Raw genomic sequence first — 18651 nt, 5'->3', positions numbered from 1 at the left:
AACCCTTTGAGGGTCCGTGCCGTAGATCTACGGCTTTACGTTGAGGGTCCAAACCGTAGATCTACATCATGAGCTCAGCTCACTCTGATAAGCTGTGAGCGGTAAACTTTGGCCTAGATATGGGAGAATACATCTATGTGGTATGTGTGAACCACATAAAACAAATCCTGCAGTACATAGTGCATAATGAGAGAAAAAACTGAGACTAATTTTCGATTAAAACAGCGATTTTGCAGTGTTTTTTCGTATGTTTTTTATAGTTGTATTTGCAATTTCTTGGTCTCATTTGATAGAATGGAAGATATATTACAGAAATAGAGATGATTTTGATTGGTTTTAGTACTGGAAATGGCTTGAAACTGAGCTCAGAGTAGTGGAAATGTTAAATTTTTGCCGATGTTCAAGAGTAAACAAATGACCTCACACGTCTAATATACGCCAGCTGGTGGGTCTAATATACGTTCACAAATGTGGTGATATTATTTATACAGTGGTCCCTCATTTATCATCGTTAATCCATTCCTGGAAGTGCGACGATTATCAAAAAAGACGATTTTTGAATAAATTTTCCCCATAAGAAATAATGTAAATACAATTAATCCGTTCCTGACACCCAGAAGTACACATATTAAAACAAATTTTTTTTACGTGAAATATAGATGTAGTACATAAACAATACAATGGGACATGATGAATGAAACATTAACAGCATAACACTTACCTTTATTGGTGACTCTTCTTAGTGTATAGAAGACTGGAGGAGGAGAGACATTGGATTAGTTACTGTTTGGAAGGGAAATCCCCTTCCATCAACACCTCAGGTACCAAGTGCTTTTATGGGGTTACTTCTCTTCTCTGTTTCTTAATGCCACTAGGACCAGCTTGAGAGTCCCTGGAGTCCTGTCTCGCAAAAAAAAGTGTCCAGAGAGCTCTGTTTCTGGTGTCTCTTTAAAACTTCTCTAAAATGGGCCAAGACTGTCACTGTACAAGTTGCCGATATGGCTTGCAACATCCTTCTCAGCATGATGTTTTTCCATAAATCTTTCCTTCCTACCCCACATTTCAAAAATCTCCTTAATTTCTGAAGAAGGCACCTTCTTCCATCTCTCTTCCTCCTCCTCTGCAGCAAGATTCTGAGCTGCGATCTGTTGCTGTTCCTGCTGAAGCTCTTGTAGCTCCTCAGCTGGCCAGTTTGGCCACACGTACGCCAGTTTCACATTGTTCAATGATGTTTTTCTTAAATTCAGTCGTATTTCTCACTTTATTTACCAAAGAAGGAGCATTCTTTGGAGCCATGGTAGCTTATTTAGCACTTGTAAGCACTAAAATGAATGGAATATTATGAAATATTTCGTATGATTAAGTGAGGGGACTGTCGCTCACTGGTAAACAATGGTGCACTGGCTGGGAAGGGAGGCCAATGCTGCTCAGAGCGTGAGTACGAATCCCGGACGAAGGACGATTAGCGAGTAAACCGACCATTTGCAAGCCAGTGTTTGGACGAGAACGACGCGACGATTTCCAAAAAGGACGACTATCAAGCCGGACGATTATTGAGGGACCACTGTACAATTATTACAATATTGCATAACAGTAAATCTTACATTTTTTGGTTTGAATGAAATTTCATTATGTGAACAAAAAATCAAAATGGAATTCATTAGTAAAGCCTGAAAACATAACTAATGAACAGAGGAAATGTTAGTTTAGTGCCAGGAATGCCTGCATTGTTTATTTTGGACCCTATTTTGAAATTGGAGTACAGTGGACCCCCGCATAACGATGGCATCACATAGCGATTAATCCGCATACCGCTTGCTTTAATCGCAAAAATTTTGCCTCACATACCGCTTAAAAACCCGCTTACCGATTTTCGTCCGAGACGCGTCCAATGTGCGTCCTGAGCCACGCTCACATGTTCCGCCGGTGGCATTGTTTACCAGCCAGCCTCCGCGGTAACATCCAAGCATACAATCGGAATATTTCGTATTATTACAGTGTTTTCGGTGCTTTTTCTGGAAAATAAGTGACCATGGGCCCCAAGAAAGCTTCTAGTGCCAACCCTACAGCAATAAGGGTGAGAATTACAATAGAGATGAAGAAAAAGATCATTGATAAGTATGAAAGTGGAGTGCATGTCTCCGAGCTGGCCAGATTGTATAATAAACCCCAATCAACCATCGCTACTATTGGTGGTACAGCTGCTGCTGCTGCTGTACCACCGTCAGCTGCTGCTGCACTGTCAGCTGCTGCTGCTGCTGTAGCACCGTTATTGGTGTGGCTTATTGAGAATACCAAGAAACAATTAACCCCAGAGGATTTGCCACCCAGGATAACCCAAAAAAGTCAGTGTCATCGAAGACTGTCTAACTTATTTCCATTGGGGTCCTTAATCTTGTCTCCCAGGATGCAACCCACACAAGTCGACTAACACCCAGGTGAACAGGGAAAAATGCCTGGAACTAGTGCTCATATTGGTGAATTTAAAGCCAGCAAAGGTTGGTTTGAGAAATTTAAGAATCGTAGTGGCATACACAGTGTGATAAGGCCTGTTCTGGAAGAAAATGCCAAACAGGACCTACAGTACTCAGGAGGAAAAGGCACTCCCAGGACACAGTGTCTCATCAGTCATTGCTGCATCTTCAATAAAGGTAAGTGTCATTTATTCTTCATTTAGTAGACTAGTACATGCACAATATATATTGTGCATGTACTACTCTACTATTGTGCATGTATCCTTCTCTTTGTGTGTGGGAAAATGTATATTTCATGTGGTAAAATTTTTTTTTTCATACTTTTGGGTGTCTTGCACGGATTAATTTGATTTCCATTATTTCTTATGGGGAAAATTCATTCGCATACCGATTATTTCGCATAACAATTACCCCTCTTGCACGGATTAAAATCGTTAACCGGGGGTCCACTGTATTTTGAATTTTGCATTAAATTGGCCAAATTACCAATTTCCGATCACTTTATTTTGTAGGCCCCTCACGGAAGGTTCCTTGATGTTGGTGAGGGGCTCTTGATTTAGGGAATTGGATCTGTGCTCCAGTTCCCTGAATTAAGCCTGAATGCCTTCCATACCCTCCCCCCCAGGCGCTGTATAATCCTACGGGTTTAGTGCTTCCCTTTGATTATAATAATAATTTATTTTGTAGTTGAAACAGTTGAATTGGCGAATTCTTGTGCTCAATTGATAGAATAGAAGTAATACTAGTGAAATGGCTAAGAATTTCGTCGACTGGAATAATGTAATTGGCCTAAAATGGGAGGCAAAATCACTGATGCATAAATATCACTGACACATAAAAATTCGCTAGAGCATAATTTTGTCAATTTTCCATCAAATTTCATATTTTTTCTTTTATTACCTTCATAAAAATATTCTCTACCATTTCATAAGAAAAAATAATAAAATTATTTTTTGAAAATTCTTGGACACTGGTGCACACTTTGAAATTTGACCTCTGGACCCTGAAATTCAGGGTTAAAAATCTTGTGAAATTTTCACATGTCATACTGTTGTAGGGGGGAGAGAGTGTCACCTTGTTTGTCAGTCATAGTGTTGAAATGACCAGGGATATGTCCCTTAATTGTCACAAGCTATACTGTTGTAAAGAATGGGTATAGTTCCCATAATTGTCAGTGTGTAGTGAATTCAATCTCTACAGTTTTATTACCAGTTCATTAAAATGTAAGGAGCTGCCTACCATGGCCCAGTAGGCCTCCTTCATTGTTCCTTCATTTTTATATATGAAGATCATGCTACCAATGTAATTATTGATTTTTTTTAGATTATTAAGTTCATTGGTATAGTATGTACCTCCTCTCCCAATATTGATTTTAATCTAATTCATAGTTGCAGTAGTTCTATATATTTTTTTAAATACTCGCTGACCCCTATCCTGCCTTCCCCCTCACTAAAGGTTTATGCACCCTCCAAGTCATCCTCTTTTGCTCCATCCTCTCAGAATATAAAATAATACAGTACAGGTATACAAATTTTACATTTTGTAATGTACATTATATAATTTAAAGCATAATGGATTAAATTCAACACAGTTTGTGATACTGTAGAGTATTCGAGTGATATTTAAAAATAATTACCTGAGTAGTTTGTATCTTTCTTGTTCCTATTTAATGACTTACAATTTGCTATAATTTTACTATAAGTATTGTCTGAAAATGTATTGTTTACTTTCCTCTCATCAGGAATCAGTGAGTTTGGCATATTACCGAGTTGTTTTTATTTACTTCTCATTTCAGGTATAACACACAGTTAGTTGCTCTAAAACGTGAGCTGAAAGGATGTAAAGGCAAAATAGCTGACCAACACAAACAGATGATGGAGTATGCAACACGCATGGATGAGTATGATAAGAAATTTGAGGAATCTTCACGTAAATTCAGTACTGTGCTCCAGGTTAGTCTCTTACCACCACATCATTCTTACTTTATTTACACTGCAATTGTTTGAGTCTCTCTCTCAATTTTCTCTATAACATTTTACACAGACACAAAACTGTGTAAATTTGTAATTAATATTTACAAGAGTAAATGGGATATAATTGTAGACCATATAAATTATCTTGATAATGCCTCAGTGCCAGGAGCCCATCTCACCAACTATTTTAAACTAGTGAAGAAAGTAGATTGTGTGGTACTGTGAAAGGTATAGTTGGGAGAGCAGACAGAGGGTTGTTGAGTCATTAAGAAAGGATGGAATCAGATGTGGTGACCAGAAATTTGGATAAATCTGGTGTGTAATGAATAAGGTGTAGGGGACATCCCAGGAAGGGTCATTAAGAAAGGATGGAATCAGATGTGGTGACCAGAAATTTGGATAAATCTGGTGTGTATTGAATAAGGTGTAGGGGACATCCCAGGAAGAGTTGGAAGAATTATGTATAAGTTTTGAAATATACCTTTGATGAGTTTCAAGTCTTACTACTCTGAGCCCAGCCATAGGCCAGGCTTGGGTGGTGGTAGCCTGGTCAACCAGGCTCTTGCTGCTGGAGGCTCGCTGATCCACATATCCATCACAGCCTGGCTTGAGCATTCATCAGGCATGTATGAATGCATTAGATTGGAGTAAGCAAATGCAAATGAATTTCAAATTTAATGTGCTCTTGAGAGACTAAGGAAGCATCTATTAACCCATAAACGGTCCAAGCAGATCTACGTTCACATGTGTAGTGCTACAAAAGTAGATCTACGTTTTTTTACATATTTTCAAATATAAAAAAAAAAGTAGATCAAAGTTTTTTTTACACATTTTCAAATGTAAAAAAAAAACAAAAAAGATCTACTTTTTTTACATACTTTCAAATGTTGAAAAAACGTATATATACGTTTGGACCGTTTACGGGTTAAGGGATTCTGAGGAACTGATTAGTCAGAATTGAGTTTTATAGGTGGAAATTACAGTACCTACACTGTTAGATGAGTACAGATATTACAACTTAGTGGATCATTTGGACTGGGAAGTTCATAGATTTCTAGAAAGACAGCTCCGGAATGATTTGATGGTTGGTTAGGTTAGGTAAGGTTCGTCAGTAAACAGGACAAGCTGTGAATGTGTTTTTCTTTGGGTCACTGTGCCTCAGTGGAAAACTGTCGATGCATTAATGTTCTGAAACTAGTTATGTTAGTTTTATTTTCAAAATACAGTATTAGATAAATGCTTTATTGATGAATTTGTGGCTGCATAATACCTTTGTACTGAATAATAACTAGCAAGTTTTAGCATTAAACACAAACTCATATAGTTTGATCCCCAGTCCATATACAGTAGACCTTAGGAAAATATGACCCTCATTAATGTTAATTCAGCAGCACATGATTCACTAAGGTGCAACCAGAATATGATTTGCACTGGAAACCTCTGCCATAATTTATGATGGAATTGAGAGTGACGAGTGAAATAGCTGGTGGCCGTATGGTAGCACAAGGCATGGCATTTGTTGCTTTTAGGGGAGGCTCAGCATCGCTTGACTTGCCAGTGTTTATTGAATGATTTTGGATATTATCATTGCCCCATATTATCTGGATATTTACATGGGACCCAAAAGTAATGCTAGTACATAATGCTAGAGGAGTCGAGAAAAAAAAATAATGAAGCTGACAAGCTTCTAAGAAAATTCAGTTATTAGATATGCTTAAAGATGTGTAGGGGGATGAGTCTACATAAATGCCAGTAACCCAGAAATACACTAATTACACAGCCTATGCCTTTATAAGTCATTTAACCAACCCTAACTATATCTATACAATTGTTAAATGTTTGTGATTGATGATAGCGTGAAAAGTTATAAAACAAAAAACCTGCGTAGTGATCTTCGCTACATTGTAGTTGTTAGGATTTTGAGGGCTGCTACAACTTGGGCCAAATTGAGCCCTGCTTCCCAGTTTCTATGAAGGAACACACACTAAATTGAGCCAGCAACAAGCTTCTCCCTGACCTTAGTAGTGGTAGGTGGTGGTGGTGATGGTATCTGACACTGCCTGCTATATGTCTGTACAGATATTGTACACAGGACCACTTTAATCCTCTACATATGCTTGCATATCAAGAAGAAGCAATTGAATAAAGCTTGTTACTATAGGGTCTACTGTATATGTAAAAAAAATATATATTTAAGTCTAATAATTCACAACTGATCTACAATTTGAAAACAGAATTTACAGTGTCATTCAGTGCATCCTGGACTTGCATCATTTCCATTTATGACAACAGTGGTTCAGCACAGACTAAAACATTGTCAGAAGTTTTGTCTCTGACTTGTAGGTTAGCCATGAATTATTCTGGTTACTGTATTGAGAAAGTGATGGTTCACATGTCTAATAGTATATAGGCTATAAAATTATGTGGTTACCCTCTTTGTCCAGGGAAAAATAATAAATTTTTCAAGGTATAATTCATTGAGTGATGCTATTAAAATTTTTTGCTTTTTGCATAAGTAGTTGATAAGTAAAAAAAAAAAACCACTGTAATCACTTTACTTAGGGTTTTTAAATATTTGTTAAGGAAATACTTAGTCGTGCATTTGAACTAACTGGGAATCCCTAGTCTTTAAATAATTAATCTCAGGATCTAAAAGTCACTGAGGAAATGGGACTGGAATATCCTGAGTAGTAGGCTTTTGCCAAATTGCTAATGCTTTATCTATTTTGTATTTATTTTAGGAGCTGAACAAGTGTAAGACTGAACTTCAGTACTGGCGGTCCAAGTCACCAGCACACCCATTGTTGTGCTATAGTTGTGGCCAGTCAGTTGGGGAGGGGTCAGGCCAGCAGCTTCAAGCTGGTGTTTTAATGCAGGGTAGTGATGAAGCTGTTGTGTATGTTCCCCTTGCTGCTGCTCCAGTTCCAGAGAGTGCAGAGAAGGATAGTCCTCCGGGCGTCATCCTTGCTCGAGATGAGGGTCGAGACAGGTGGCATGCAGTTGGGGGCTCAGTGAGGAACCTTGAACGTGTTTTTGATTTAGACATACATAACCATACCAGGCCTACAGTGGCTTCTCATAAATCACAAACTCCAGCTTCTCAGCCTCAGGCTCTGCTCTCAGGCCTTTCTTCCTCACAAGCCACAGTTGCCTCTCAGAGTAAAGATGAATCCCAGAGAGAGACTGCCTCCACTGTGGCTACCTCTCACTCGAATGTCAGTCACAGAGTGTACATCTCGCAACATTCGCTAGGATCCCACCCTCAACTCAGTACCTCCCAACCGGTGGCTGATTCATGTTTGTTGTCTGCTCCTTGTGCTCAAACTGCATCTGATGCCTTGTCTCCTTCTACTACCGTCACACAGTCTCAGCCTGTCATTGCCTCCCAACCTTACTCTGCGTTCCATGCATGTGCTGCGTCTCAGGATTCAGAACATCGATGGGATGATGGTCAGGAGTGTGCCGAGGATTTGTCAATGTCTCGCTCCTGTAAACGTTATTTAGATGATGATATGGATTCTGGTGGTCTGAAACGCTGTTCCAGTGATGAGGACAGTGATAATTGTGATGTCTGTGATGATACTGTTGGACGCAGGGTTAAGGAACGAAAGAGAATAAAGTTGGACACTCTGTAAATGTCTAATATTATTTAATACTATATGTGGATATTTTTGTTATTAGTGTCATAAACTTTTTATTTCCATAGAAAATCTAAAGCATTTTGTTCCATTTTCATTTTACTCTTATCTGCATGAAGTGAATCAAGAGCATTAAATTGTCAGACAGTAACAGACACAGCCCCTGTCAGTATAGGTTTATATTTATATTCTATCATTTTAGGAGGTGGGAGGGGGCAGTGCTTGTTATACAGTCATATACAGCAGGAATATACCTTAAGATTATGCTACAGTAGTTTAAAAATTTAGGTGGTTCATTTAAAAGCCAGTAAAATATGGCACATTAATGAAGTATACTATTGAAAGCTCTGTGCTTGTGGATCCTCACTTTTTTTTTTTATAAGATACATGGGTGTGTTGAGATATTTTGCTTGCTACGGTGGTAAAAATACAAAATAACTTAATAAATGTATGTGATGTACATGTGTAATTTAATTACTGTATTGGTTAAATATTGTTACTATTAATTTACTTCAATTCATTTTATTAGGATTATTATGCTTCTGTTCTTAAAATTAATAGGACCTAATTAATCTTCAGTGTAATGGATACTTACGTGTATATCTCTGATTCCTTCTTACCCCTGGAAAGTCTCCTCCAAGGGTTGGCCATGACAGAAATGCCTGAAAGCACTTATATTTAAACATGATACACCAACACCTTTATAGCTGTTAAGACATAAAAACAGTCATCTTGAAGGGTTTCCCCTCTTTTCTTTTTTTTCACAAAGTACATGTATATTGTTTATCCAACACTGTTGTACCTCACTAAATAACAAAAAAAGGCATAATACCGTGACTGGAACGATACACAGATAACCCGCACATAGGAGAGAGGAGCTTACGATGACGTTTCGGTCCTTGGGCACCTAGCTCATCTTTCTTAGTATTTGACTGGCTCCTCCTCCCCCTCCTTCCTCCCCCACTATTACTACTACCTTCTACCTCCATCACTACTTCTACCACTACTACTGCTACCACCACTACTACTACCACCACTACTACTACTACTACCACCACTACTACTACTACTACTACCACCACTACTACTACTACTACTACCACCACTACTACTACTACTACTACCACCACTACTACTACTACCACCACTACTACTACTACCACCACTACTACTACTACCACCACTACTACTACTACCACCACTACTACTACTACTACTACCACCACTACTACTACCACCACTACTACTACCACCACTACTACTACTACCACCACTACTACTACTACCACCACTACTACTACTACCACCACCACTACTACTACTACCACTACCACTACTGCTACCACTACTACTACTACTACCACTACTATCACTACTACCACTACTACCACTACTACTACCACTACTACTACCACTACTACTACTACTACCACTACTACTACCACTACTACTACCACTACCACTACCACTACCACTACCACCACCACCTGCCTATATTTACCCTTCCCTCCCTCCTTTTCGTTAGTGTGACTGTAAATGGTCCAAGTCAGACCGAAACGTCGTCATAAGCTTCTCTCTTCTATGTGCGGGTTATTTGTGTATTGTGCCTCACTCACTGTAATCTCTGCAAAAAGAATGAAAGTTATTCTAAAGTGATTGGAATAATTCACAACTAACTGGCAAATTGGAGATAAATCTTAGATGATGTTACAGTTTGTCACATCATGACGTGTCCAATACATGTCCAAATTGTCTTGCAATGTATCTTTTGCTTTACAACCCCACATCTTTAATATAATTTTCAACATCGTATTCTATACATTTTTTCAGTAGCTTGAAGTTTATTCATCTCAACCCTTGTCTGTTTCCAGTAGGTCAGGGTTTGGAGGAATATACTGTCATGCAAAGTTTCTATACATCCATAGTGTTTGAATCCTACAATACATTACAGGCTATCCAGATATTTTATTCCCTTCCCATTATACTAAGTGTACATCTTTGGTTATGCCATATTTCTAGTAAATACAGACGTTTTCTTTTGGGTCTCTAAACATGATGTTTGAGGCAATGAACAGGGAGACTCCACTTCTTGGTCAGCAGTTCATAACCTCCCAACTTCATACAGGGGTCTTTCTTTCTCAAGTTATTTTACAATAATCTCTTGACACCCGTACAACGGTTGGCAACAGTGGTGGTCCGAGTTGGTCCACAATAAATTACTTCGTCAAACCTAGTTTGGGCTTCTGGCCATCTTCGCACCACTGTTGTCATGTTAGGGAGACTACATTCTCTTGCTTATGTATTGGCGACTCTCATCACTTGCAAATATCTCATGGAGAAATGCCTGGCACTGCTCTGTGAGGATTGTCAGGGTGAATTGTCAGTTCACCATCTCTTAATAGATTGTCCTGTCTATCAACAAGCATGTAGAATTACTTTACAATGTCTCCACAACCCTAGCACACTTATTCTATCTGGCCTCTTTGCTGAAAGTCCTACCTTTGATGCAGACTCTGACTTTTTAACAAAAAACTATCTTTTAGCACCCACTGTTATTATATAATATACTGTAAATCCATAGTAAAATTATTGGTGGTTTGCCTAATAGAGATCAGTATATTAATCTCTTGAGTTCCAATACTTTCATTAACTATTTTAATCTTACATTCGGATACATTTAATTCATTGTTTAACCCTTTGTGTGTCGAGATCCCTGCTCGCAAACTTGCTCGTAGTGTTGAAGAATTTAACCTTTCAACTGTCCTAACATAGATCTATGTTTGCACTGCTAGCGCTCCAAATGTAGATCTACGTTTTATTTTACGTGCTTTCAAATGTAAAAAAAAAAAGTAGATCTACGTTTGGAGCACTAGCAGTGCAAACGTATATCTACGTTTGGACAGTTGATGGGTTAAAATAAAAAAAAATTCTTATGAAATGATAATCTTTTTCCGAAGGTAATGAAACCAAAATGGAATAACTTAGAGAACTACGCTCTCATGAAGTTAACAATCTCGGCAGTATTTACACATTGGCAATTTCGCCCACTTAGAGCCCTATTTTGGGCCAATTCCTTCATTCCACTTGACCAAACTCATAGCTATTTCACTAGAACTCCTTTTGTTCTGTCAAATGAGTACAAGAAATGGCCCATTTACCTATTTCGACTACACAAAAAAGTAATCAGAATTTACTAATTTGGCCAATTTCACACAAAATTCAAGAAAAGTCAATTTCAAAATAGGGGCTAGAATAAACATTGTAGACATTCCTGGCACTAAAATAACATTTTATCTATTTATTAGTCACATCTCCAGGCCCCTCTTACATTACTCTCGTTTTTATTTTGAATTTTTATTCACGTAAAAAATAGATGATTTACTGTTATTCAGACTACTGCATAATTGTAATAATTGTATAAATAATATCAGCCCACTTGTGGATGCATATTAGAATCATCAGTTGACGTGTATTGGATGCACGACGTGATTTGTTTACTCTTGAACATCTGCAAAAATCAAACATTTCTGCTACTTTGAGCTCAATTTCAAGCTACTTTTATTCTTTAAACCATTGAAAGTCATTTACATTTCTGTGTTATATCTTCCATTCTATCAAATGAGACCAAGAAAACGAGAATACAACCATAAATACCATACGAAAATACGTACACCGCAAAGTCGCCGTTTTAAACCAAAAACATGGTCTGCACTGTGTGCTGCATGATTTTTTTTTTATGCTCTGCGCACTGTGCAGGCCCATTCTCTCATAGGCCTACCAGCTTTCTCCCACAAGATTTGAAGCTGGTAGAATTTTGCTATTAGCTCTCCTGACAGTTAAGAGGCAGTTAAATTTTTATTTTCTGAACGGTATTTCAGTTAAATTTCCATTTAGTATTTGTTTTTACAGTTTTGTACATTGTTTTATATAGTAGTTGGTGCATTAATATTAATAAATTATATTGTCATTTTTGGTCTGGAAAGGATTGATTCTGTTTACATAATTCTTCATGGTAAAAATTGGTTTGGTTGTTAACCATTTGGTTATTGAACCAACATCTAGAATGAATCAAGTTCGACATTTCCTCAACGAACTGTCTTGTCTCCCACTGAGGCAGGAGGGAGGGGGGTAAAAAGAGGTTTTGTGTCCAAGGGGCTTGGACATGCAGCAGGCATGTCTGAGTGTGTTAGGAGTGAATGAAGACAAATAGTTTTTGGGGACTTGATGAGCTGTTGGAGTTTGAGCAGGGTGATATTTTGTGAATCGATTCAGAGAAACCGGTTAGCCGGACTAGAGTCCTGGAGGTGGGTAGTACAATGCCTGCACTTCAAAGGAGGGGTTTGAGATATTGGCTGTTTGGTGTGGCACCTAAACTGTTGTATCTGGGTGCATCTACACAGACAGTGATTATGTGTGAATGATGGTGAAAGTGTTTCTGTTTGGGTCACCCTGTCTCGGAGGAAGACAGCCGATATGTTGAGAGAGAGGTGTATTTTTAACACACTGGCCGTCTCCCACCAAGGCAGGGTGACCTGAAAAAGAAACTTTCACCATCATTTATACTATCACTGCTTTGCCAGAGGCACAGAGATACAATAGTTTTGATGATGGTTATTTTGAAGCTAACCAGTGTAGCATGCGAGTTTCTCATTATTTCACATGATTATTGTTATAATGTGAATATTTCGGTGGGAGATGGCCAGTGTGTTGAAAAAAATTGGCTATAATTGCTTGGTCATCCCCCTTTTCAATACAGTCAGTATTTTATTGTATACTGTACATGTATTTTTCATGTTCATTATGGCTTTTTCAATTTTCATTATATATCACTCACATTGAGTTCAATCATTCATCTGTCATTACATTTGCTCAATAATTGCAGTAGTCTGTGTTTTTAATTGTGATTCCTTAATTTCCTTTACTCTGAAGAGGGACTTAATGTCTATTTGATTCCTTTAGATGTTAAGCTTCTATCAGTGTTTCGTTGTTCTCATGTTAATGACATAGTTTAACTAGTTAATAATACCCAGGAGTACTTGGAATAATATGGTAATTTTCTTGCTGACAATCTGCTCGTCCAGTGACATTGTTTGCATTTTTCCCCAGCACCTGTTAGGTGGAGAACCTTTGACATTTCTGAGATTTTTGGTAATTAGATAGTATAGACTCCACACTGATGTTATATACTCAAGGACTGACATGGTAGTCACGACACAAGTTTTTGAATGATTCCCTGTTTAGGTTCCTGAGAGTATCCCATATATTAGTCAACTATGCATACACCGTTGAAGCTATCCAATTTATGCACCTCAGAAGAGAGGTTGGTTGTGAGGTTCATTTCTTTGTCAAATGTTTAGACTTTCTTCCTTTTTAGCCTCTTCAGGGGAGGGGGGGCTCCTTGGCATGGTAAAGAGGCTCTTGGTCTGAGGAATTAGACCTTTTGGTCTCCTTCCTCAGACCGAACCTAATTACCCCCCAGTCCCCCCTTCCCTGTCCCATCCTCCTCATCCCTCCCCCCTTTCCCTTTCCTTCCCTCTCCCATCCCTCCTTTTTCCTTGTCCCATTTGTAGCCTCTGGGGTCCTCCCCTCTGGCATTATGGTTTCTAGGTAAGGGGGAAGTGTGCTGGGGTTCATCCCACTCTGTGGGGTTCCTAGGGAGTGCCTCTTCCTCTTGCACACCTTTAACTATGTGTCTGGCTTCCCAAAATACGGTGCAATGGTTTTCGGATCGCCCACCTGCCTCAGGTCAGGCCGCCCACGGTCCTATGACTAAACATTCCAGACCATTTGCTGATGACGGTTCTTCAATCTCTGTTCATTCCACCCAGAAACGACCTACACAACACACCCACTTCCTTTATGCAACATGTTTTCAAGTACACAGTGGACCAAATTCTTTTCCCTACAACCGACATCTCCAACTGATTATCTTTCAGACCACAGTATTGGTAAAGCTCGTTTATGACATGTTGGCCAAAACATATCCTTTCATGCTCTTCGGAGCATTGCACGCATTGTTACAGTTCAGAATACAGATCAAGCTCATGATCTTTCCCATCTTACTTCCATTGATAACATTCCTATCACAGTTCACAAACACGCTACTCTCAATTCTTGCAGTGGTACAGTGGTCTTACCACGTACCATTGTACAGTGTGATTTTCTGTCTTGCATTGATGATATTTTAGAGCAATTCGCCCTTCAGGACCTTCCAATTCCCAAAGTGGATACATGTATCCTGCCCACTCGCGGACGAAGGAGCTTTCCCAGTAACATCGCCCGCTTAACCTCTGCCATGAACTCCTGTCCTCCATTTATATCATGGGACATCGCCTAGGGGTTTGTAAAGTGGTCCCTACACCCCAACAGTGCGGAAATTGTTGGCGCTTCAGACATCCCGCTAAACACTGCAGGTCTGCGGCGGAGTGCCCAGTCTGCAGTGCCATGGACCATGCCAGTACATCTTGCAGTCTTCCCCCCCCACTTGTCTTAATTGCAATGAAACTACTACTCCTTTTTCCCACTGATGTCAGGTTTATCTTAATGAATGTGAAATCCATTGTCTTAAGGAGAGCGAAGGCCTTACTTATGCTATGGCTGTCTCTTGGCTACGCCTTCAGGAGAATCTTCCTTGTGTTCCTCATTCTCGAGTAGCTAGGAGACCTCCAACCTTGGCGGTCCCGCAGCCTACCAGCTCCTCTGGTTTCCATGTCTTTTGGGGTCACCCCCTTCTCTAATTCTTTTGCAGTTTTACTCTCTGAAACCCCCACCTCCTTATCTCTTCTTACTTCTACTACTCCTGCATCTTGCCCACTATTTTCTCAGTCTGTGAAGCCTCGCATGCCTGCACCTTCTTTGCGCCTATCACCTGCAAAGTTGAACCTGTCTCCTAAGCCTAAGTCTCTTCGCATTCCTCCAGTGCTTAAAGTTCCCCAGTTGTTCTCCTTTTCAGCCTCGGTGCCTAGTTATTATCCCCTTTCTAACTCGCACAAAGGTGGAGGTTCACCCTTTCCCTCGTGTGGTCCCCTCTTCTGTGTTCCCCCAGACTTCTTCCCCAGTTCCCTTCCAGCCTCCTTCCTCTGCTGTTCCACCACAGGACTCTGTCCCTGCCAGCACATCTCTTCAGGTTCATACTCCCTCTCAGACCTCTTTGGTTCCCTCCAGTCTCCCTGATCTCTACTTGCTCTACCTTACCTGTCTCTGAAGTCATGGTATCGGCATCTTTCTCATCCACTGAAACACTTCATACTATCTCCGACTATATTTGGGAGACGAAACCCTCAATGGACACCAGTGCGCCTCCTTATTCATTTTCTTGTTTTTCACAACCCTCGCAGCAATCTTTTCCTACACAGCATTCCGATTCCTTCTTGCTTACACACTTTCCTTTGCCTCCACACATTGACTTCACTGACCCTACTAGCCCGTGTATTTTTATCGCTTCTCATTATTGGCATACCTGTCTTTGTGAATAATGACTTATTAACAGTGGAATATTTGTGGCCTCAGGGGTAATCTGGGAGAGTTCCAGGTGTTGCTCTCCTAGTTTTCCCCAGTATGTGACCGGTTACAAGAGCTTAAAGTTCGTTTAGCGGTTATCCATCCTGTTTCGGGCTATGTGCTGTTGCATTCTTCTGATCCCTTTCCTGATAAAACTTTTAATGAGAGTGCAGTTCTTGTGCACTTTTGTATACTGTTTCAACAGGTCTTTGTTCATTCTCAGCTGCATTATACTGCAGACTGTATTTATTTGCACAGGTGATGTACAGTTTGCTCTCTAAATATCTCCCCTTTCTGTGCATTCTGTATCTCGGATGTTGCATTCTTGATCTTTTTGCCACCGCCATCTTGTTATTAGGTGATTTTAACGCTCATCATCATCATTGGGGAGGGTCCCACTGTGACACTCGTAGTGATCAGTTGGAGACACTTCTCACTTCTCATCCTCTTCGTGTTTTGAATTCGGGTGCTCCCACTCATTTTGACTCTCGCTCAGTCTCTCTTGCATCGATCTTTCTATCTGTTCCTCATCAGTTGCCCTTGATTATGCTTGGTCTTCTCCTGTATTTGCACGACAGTGATTACTTTCCTATTATTCTTACTTCTACTACACAGCCCCCATTGGCAGTTTGGACAAGTGAAATGGGACTTATACTCTCTTACCGCTTTTTGTGGGGACCCTTCTTTGTCCTGAATTGATGAGCTGCTGCACCAGTTTTCAACCTTACATTTGACTGTAGCATCACGTTCTATCCCTCAAACCTCAGGCAGATATTCTCAGACGTAAGTGCCTTGGTGGTCTCCTGCATATGCTTGTGCAGTGCGTTTGAAACGTGCTGCATGGGGCCATTATCGATATAATGAGACCGCAGGTCGTCTTCTGGGTTTTAAGCGAGCAAGGGCAATTGCTCACCACGTCATACGCGACGCTAAACACACTTGTTGGCAAGACTACGTTTCTACTGTTACCTGGACTTCACCTATGTGTGCAGTTTGGAAGAAGGTATGGAAGTTGTGTGGCAAGTACGCTCTGGAGCCAGCTCCCATTTTGCAGGTTGCTGGTGTTAGTGTTGCGGAACCTCTTGAAGTTGCCATGGAAATCGGGATCTATCTTGTCCGTTTCTCCCAAGGGCTTCACCTCTGTTCCACGTCTCTCGCTTTTAACTCTGCCAGAGAGCAGTTGCCCTTGGATTTCTCTTCTAATGAGATGGAGCCATATAACATACCTTTTACTCTCTTAGAGTTAGAGTGCACGCTTTCTGCTTGCCGGTCATCGGCAGCTGGGCCTGATGATATTCATCTACGTATGCTACAGCATCTGCATTCTACAGCCCTTACAGTCCTTTTGCATCTTTTCAATCTTGTTTGGACACTAGGGGTTCTCCCTCAGCAATGGAAATCTGCCATTGTACCACTATTTAGCAAACCAGGCATTTTGGGGCTTGATACCTCTTACTGTCGTCCCATTGCTCTGACCAGTGTAGTCTGCAAGGTGATGGAGCGATTGGTGAATAAACGTTTGATATGATATTTGGAGAGATTCAGTAGACTTTCTCTCCTTGACAGTATGGCTTTCGCAAGGGCCACTCGACTTTGGACCCCTTGCTCCACTTAGATACGTATGTGCGAAATGCCTTTGCTAACAAACACACTGTCCTAGCAGTGTTTTTTGATCTCAAAAAGACATATGACACCTCTTTGAGGTATAACATCTTAGCCCAGGCCCACTTCTTTGGCTTCCACGGTAATCTGCAAACCTTCCTTGCTGCTTTCTTATCTGAAAGACATTTTTCTGTCCGTATTGGCGCCTTGCTTTCCTCAGACTTTGTTCAGGTTGAGGGAGTCTCACAAGGTTGTGTCCATAGCACTACCCTTTTTCTCTTGGCTATAAACCACCTAACTTCCGGTCTTCCATTACATATTTGGCTGTCACAATATGTTGATGACTTCGCTATAGCTTATGCAGGCTCGGAGTGTCGCCTGTTAGCGGCTTCCCTTCAGGATGCAATTGGCCATGTTTCCCATTGGGCCACTTTTCATGGATTTAAATTTTGTAGTGTGAAAACCCATTTCATTACCTTCACTAGACATCGTCTTGTTCCAGATATTTCGTTGTATTTACATAGCTCACGTATCCCAGAATGCGATACAGTCAAGTTTCTTAGCCTTCTGTTCGATCACTGGTTGACACGGAAACCTCACACTTCCTCTTTGAAAGGCAGCATACCATGGTCGGCTGAATCTCCTTAAAATTCTTCCACATTGTTCATGTGGAGCAGATTGCCAGACTCTCCTCTGTTTGCATTCCACCCTAGTCTTTTCCAAACTGGATTATGGTGACCGAATCTATTCTGCAGCTTCTCCTTCAGTGCGTTCTAGGTTAAATCCCCTTCATCAGGGTCTACGTTCATGCCTTGGTGCCTTTTGTTCATCCCCTGTTGAAAACCTGTATGCTGAGGTGAATGTTCCTTCCTTAGTTGATCGTCATGATGCTCAGTGCCTTCGTTTCTTTGTCTGCTCTCAAGACCTTCGTGTTCTTTCTACGTTGATCTCAGATGTTAGTAGAAGCCCGTTATTTGTTCAGTGCCCCTGCTTACTCTGACTGTTTTCTCTTCATTTTTACTAAGGTCTTCATGCCAGTTGCCTCCCTTGTATGTTCATGTAGCATCTGCCTTTTCCCTTTCCCCGTGGGAGGTTCCAATGGTTCATGTCTTTTCTTCCCTACTGCCATGCGTGCCAAAGCTCTCCTACCTACCGCTGCTTCTCGCATCTCTTTCTTGATTGCTTCTGGTTGCATGCATGTGCCATTGCTGTTTATACAGATGGTTCTAAATCTTCTGACAGTATTGGGTTCGCAGCAGTATACCCTGATGATGATGTCCGGGGCCATATGTTAGACTCGGATTGTATTTTTTGCCAAAGAGTTGTGTGCCATCCTTATACCTTATAGCTTCTCGGTATTATATATGTCTCCTTCGGCATTTGTGATCATTTCAGATTCCTTCACTGCTTTACAAGCCATTAAACAATTTGATTACCCTTATCCATTGGTCCTTCGTATTCAAC

General features: G+C 40.4%; 1 protein-coding gene across 1 annotated transcript in view; it reads left to right on the top strand.

The window, feature by feature from the left end:
• dmpd (F-box protein dmpd) overlaps window positions 1–18651 on the top strand; it is a 218819-nt gene that overhangs the window by 198644 nt on the left and 1524 nt on the right. The window contains exons 7-8 of the mRNA XM_070090614.1: window positions 4270–4426; window positions 7189–18651. The exon at window positions 7189–18651 is cut by the window's right edge and continues 1524 nt beyond it. Coding sequence (XP_069946715.1) covers window positions 4270–4426; window positions 7189–8082 — 1051 coding nt within the window. The 3' untranslated portion in view covers window positions 8083–18651. The remainder of the gene's footprint in view (window positions 1–4269; window positions 4427–7188) is intronic.

Source organism: Cherax quadricarinatus, chromosome 3 (assembly GCF_038502225.1).
Source record: "Cherax quadricarinatus isolate ZL_2023a chromosome 3, ASM3850222v1, whole genome shotgun sequence".
NCBI classification, from domain to species: domain Eukaryota; kingdom Metazoa; phylum Arthropoda; class Malacostraca; order Decapoda; family Parastacidae; genus Cherax; species Cherax quadricarinatus.
Note: the sequence above shows the minus strand (reverse complement) of the source record. Positions and strands in the feature narration are given on the sequence as shown.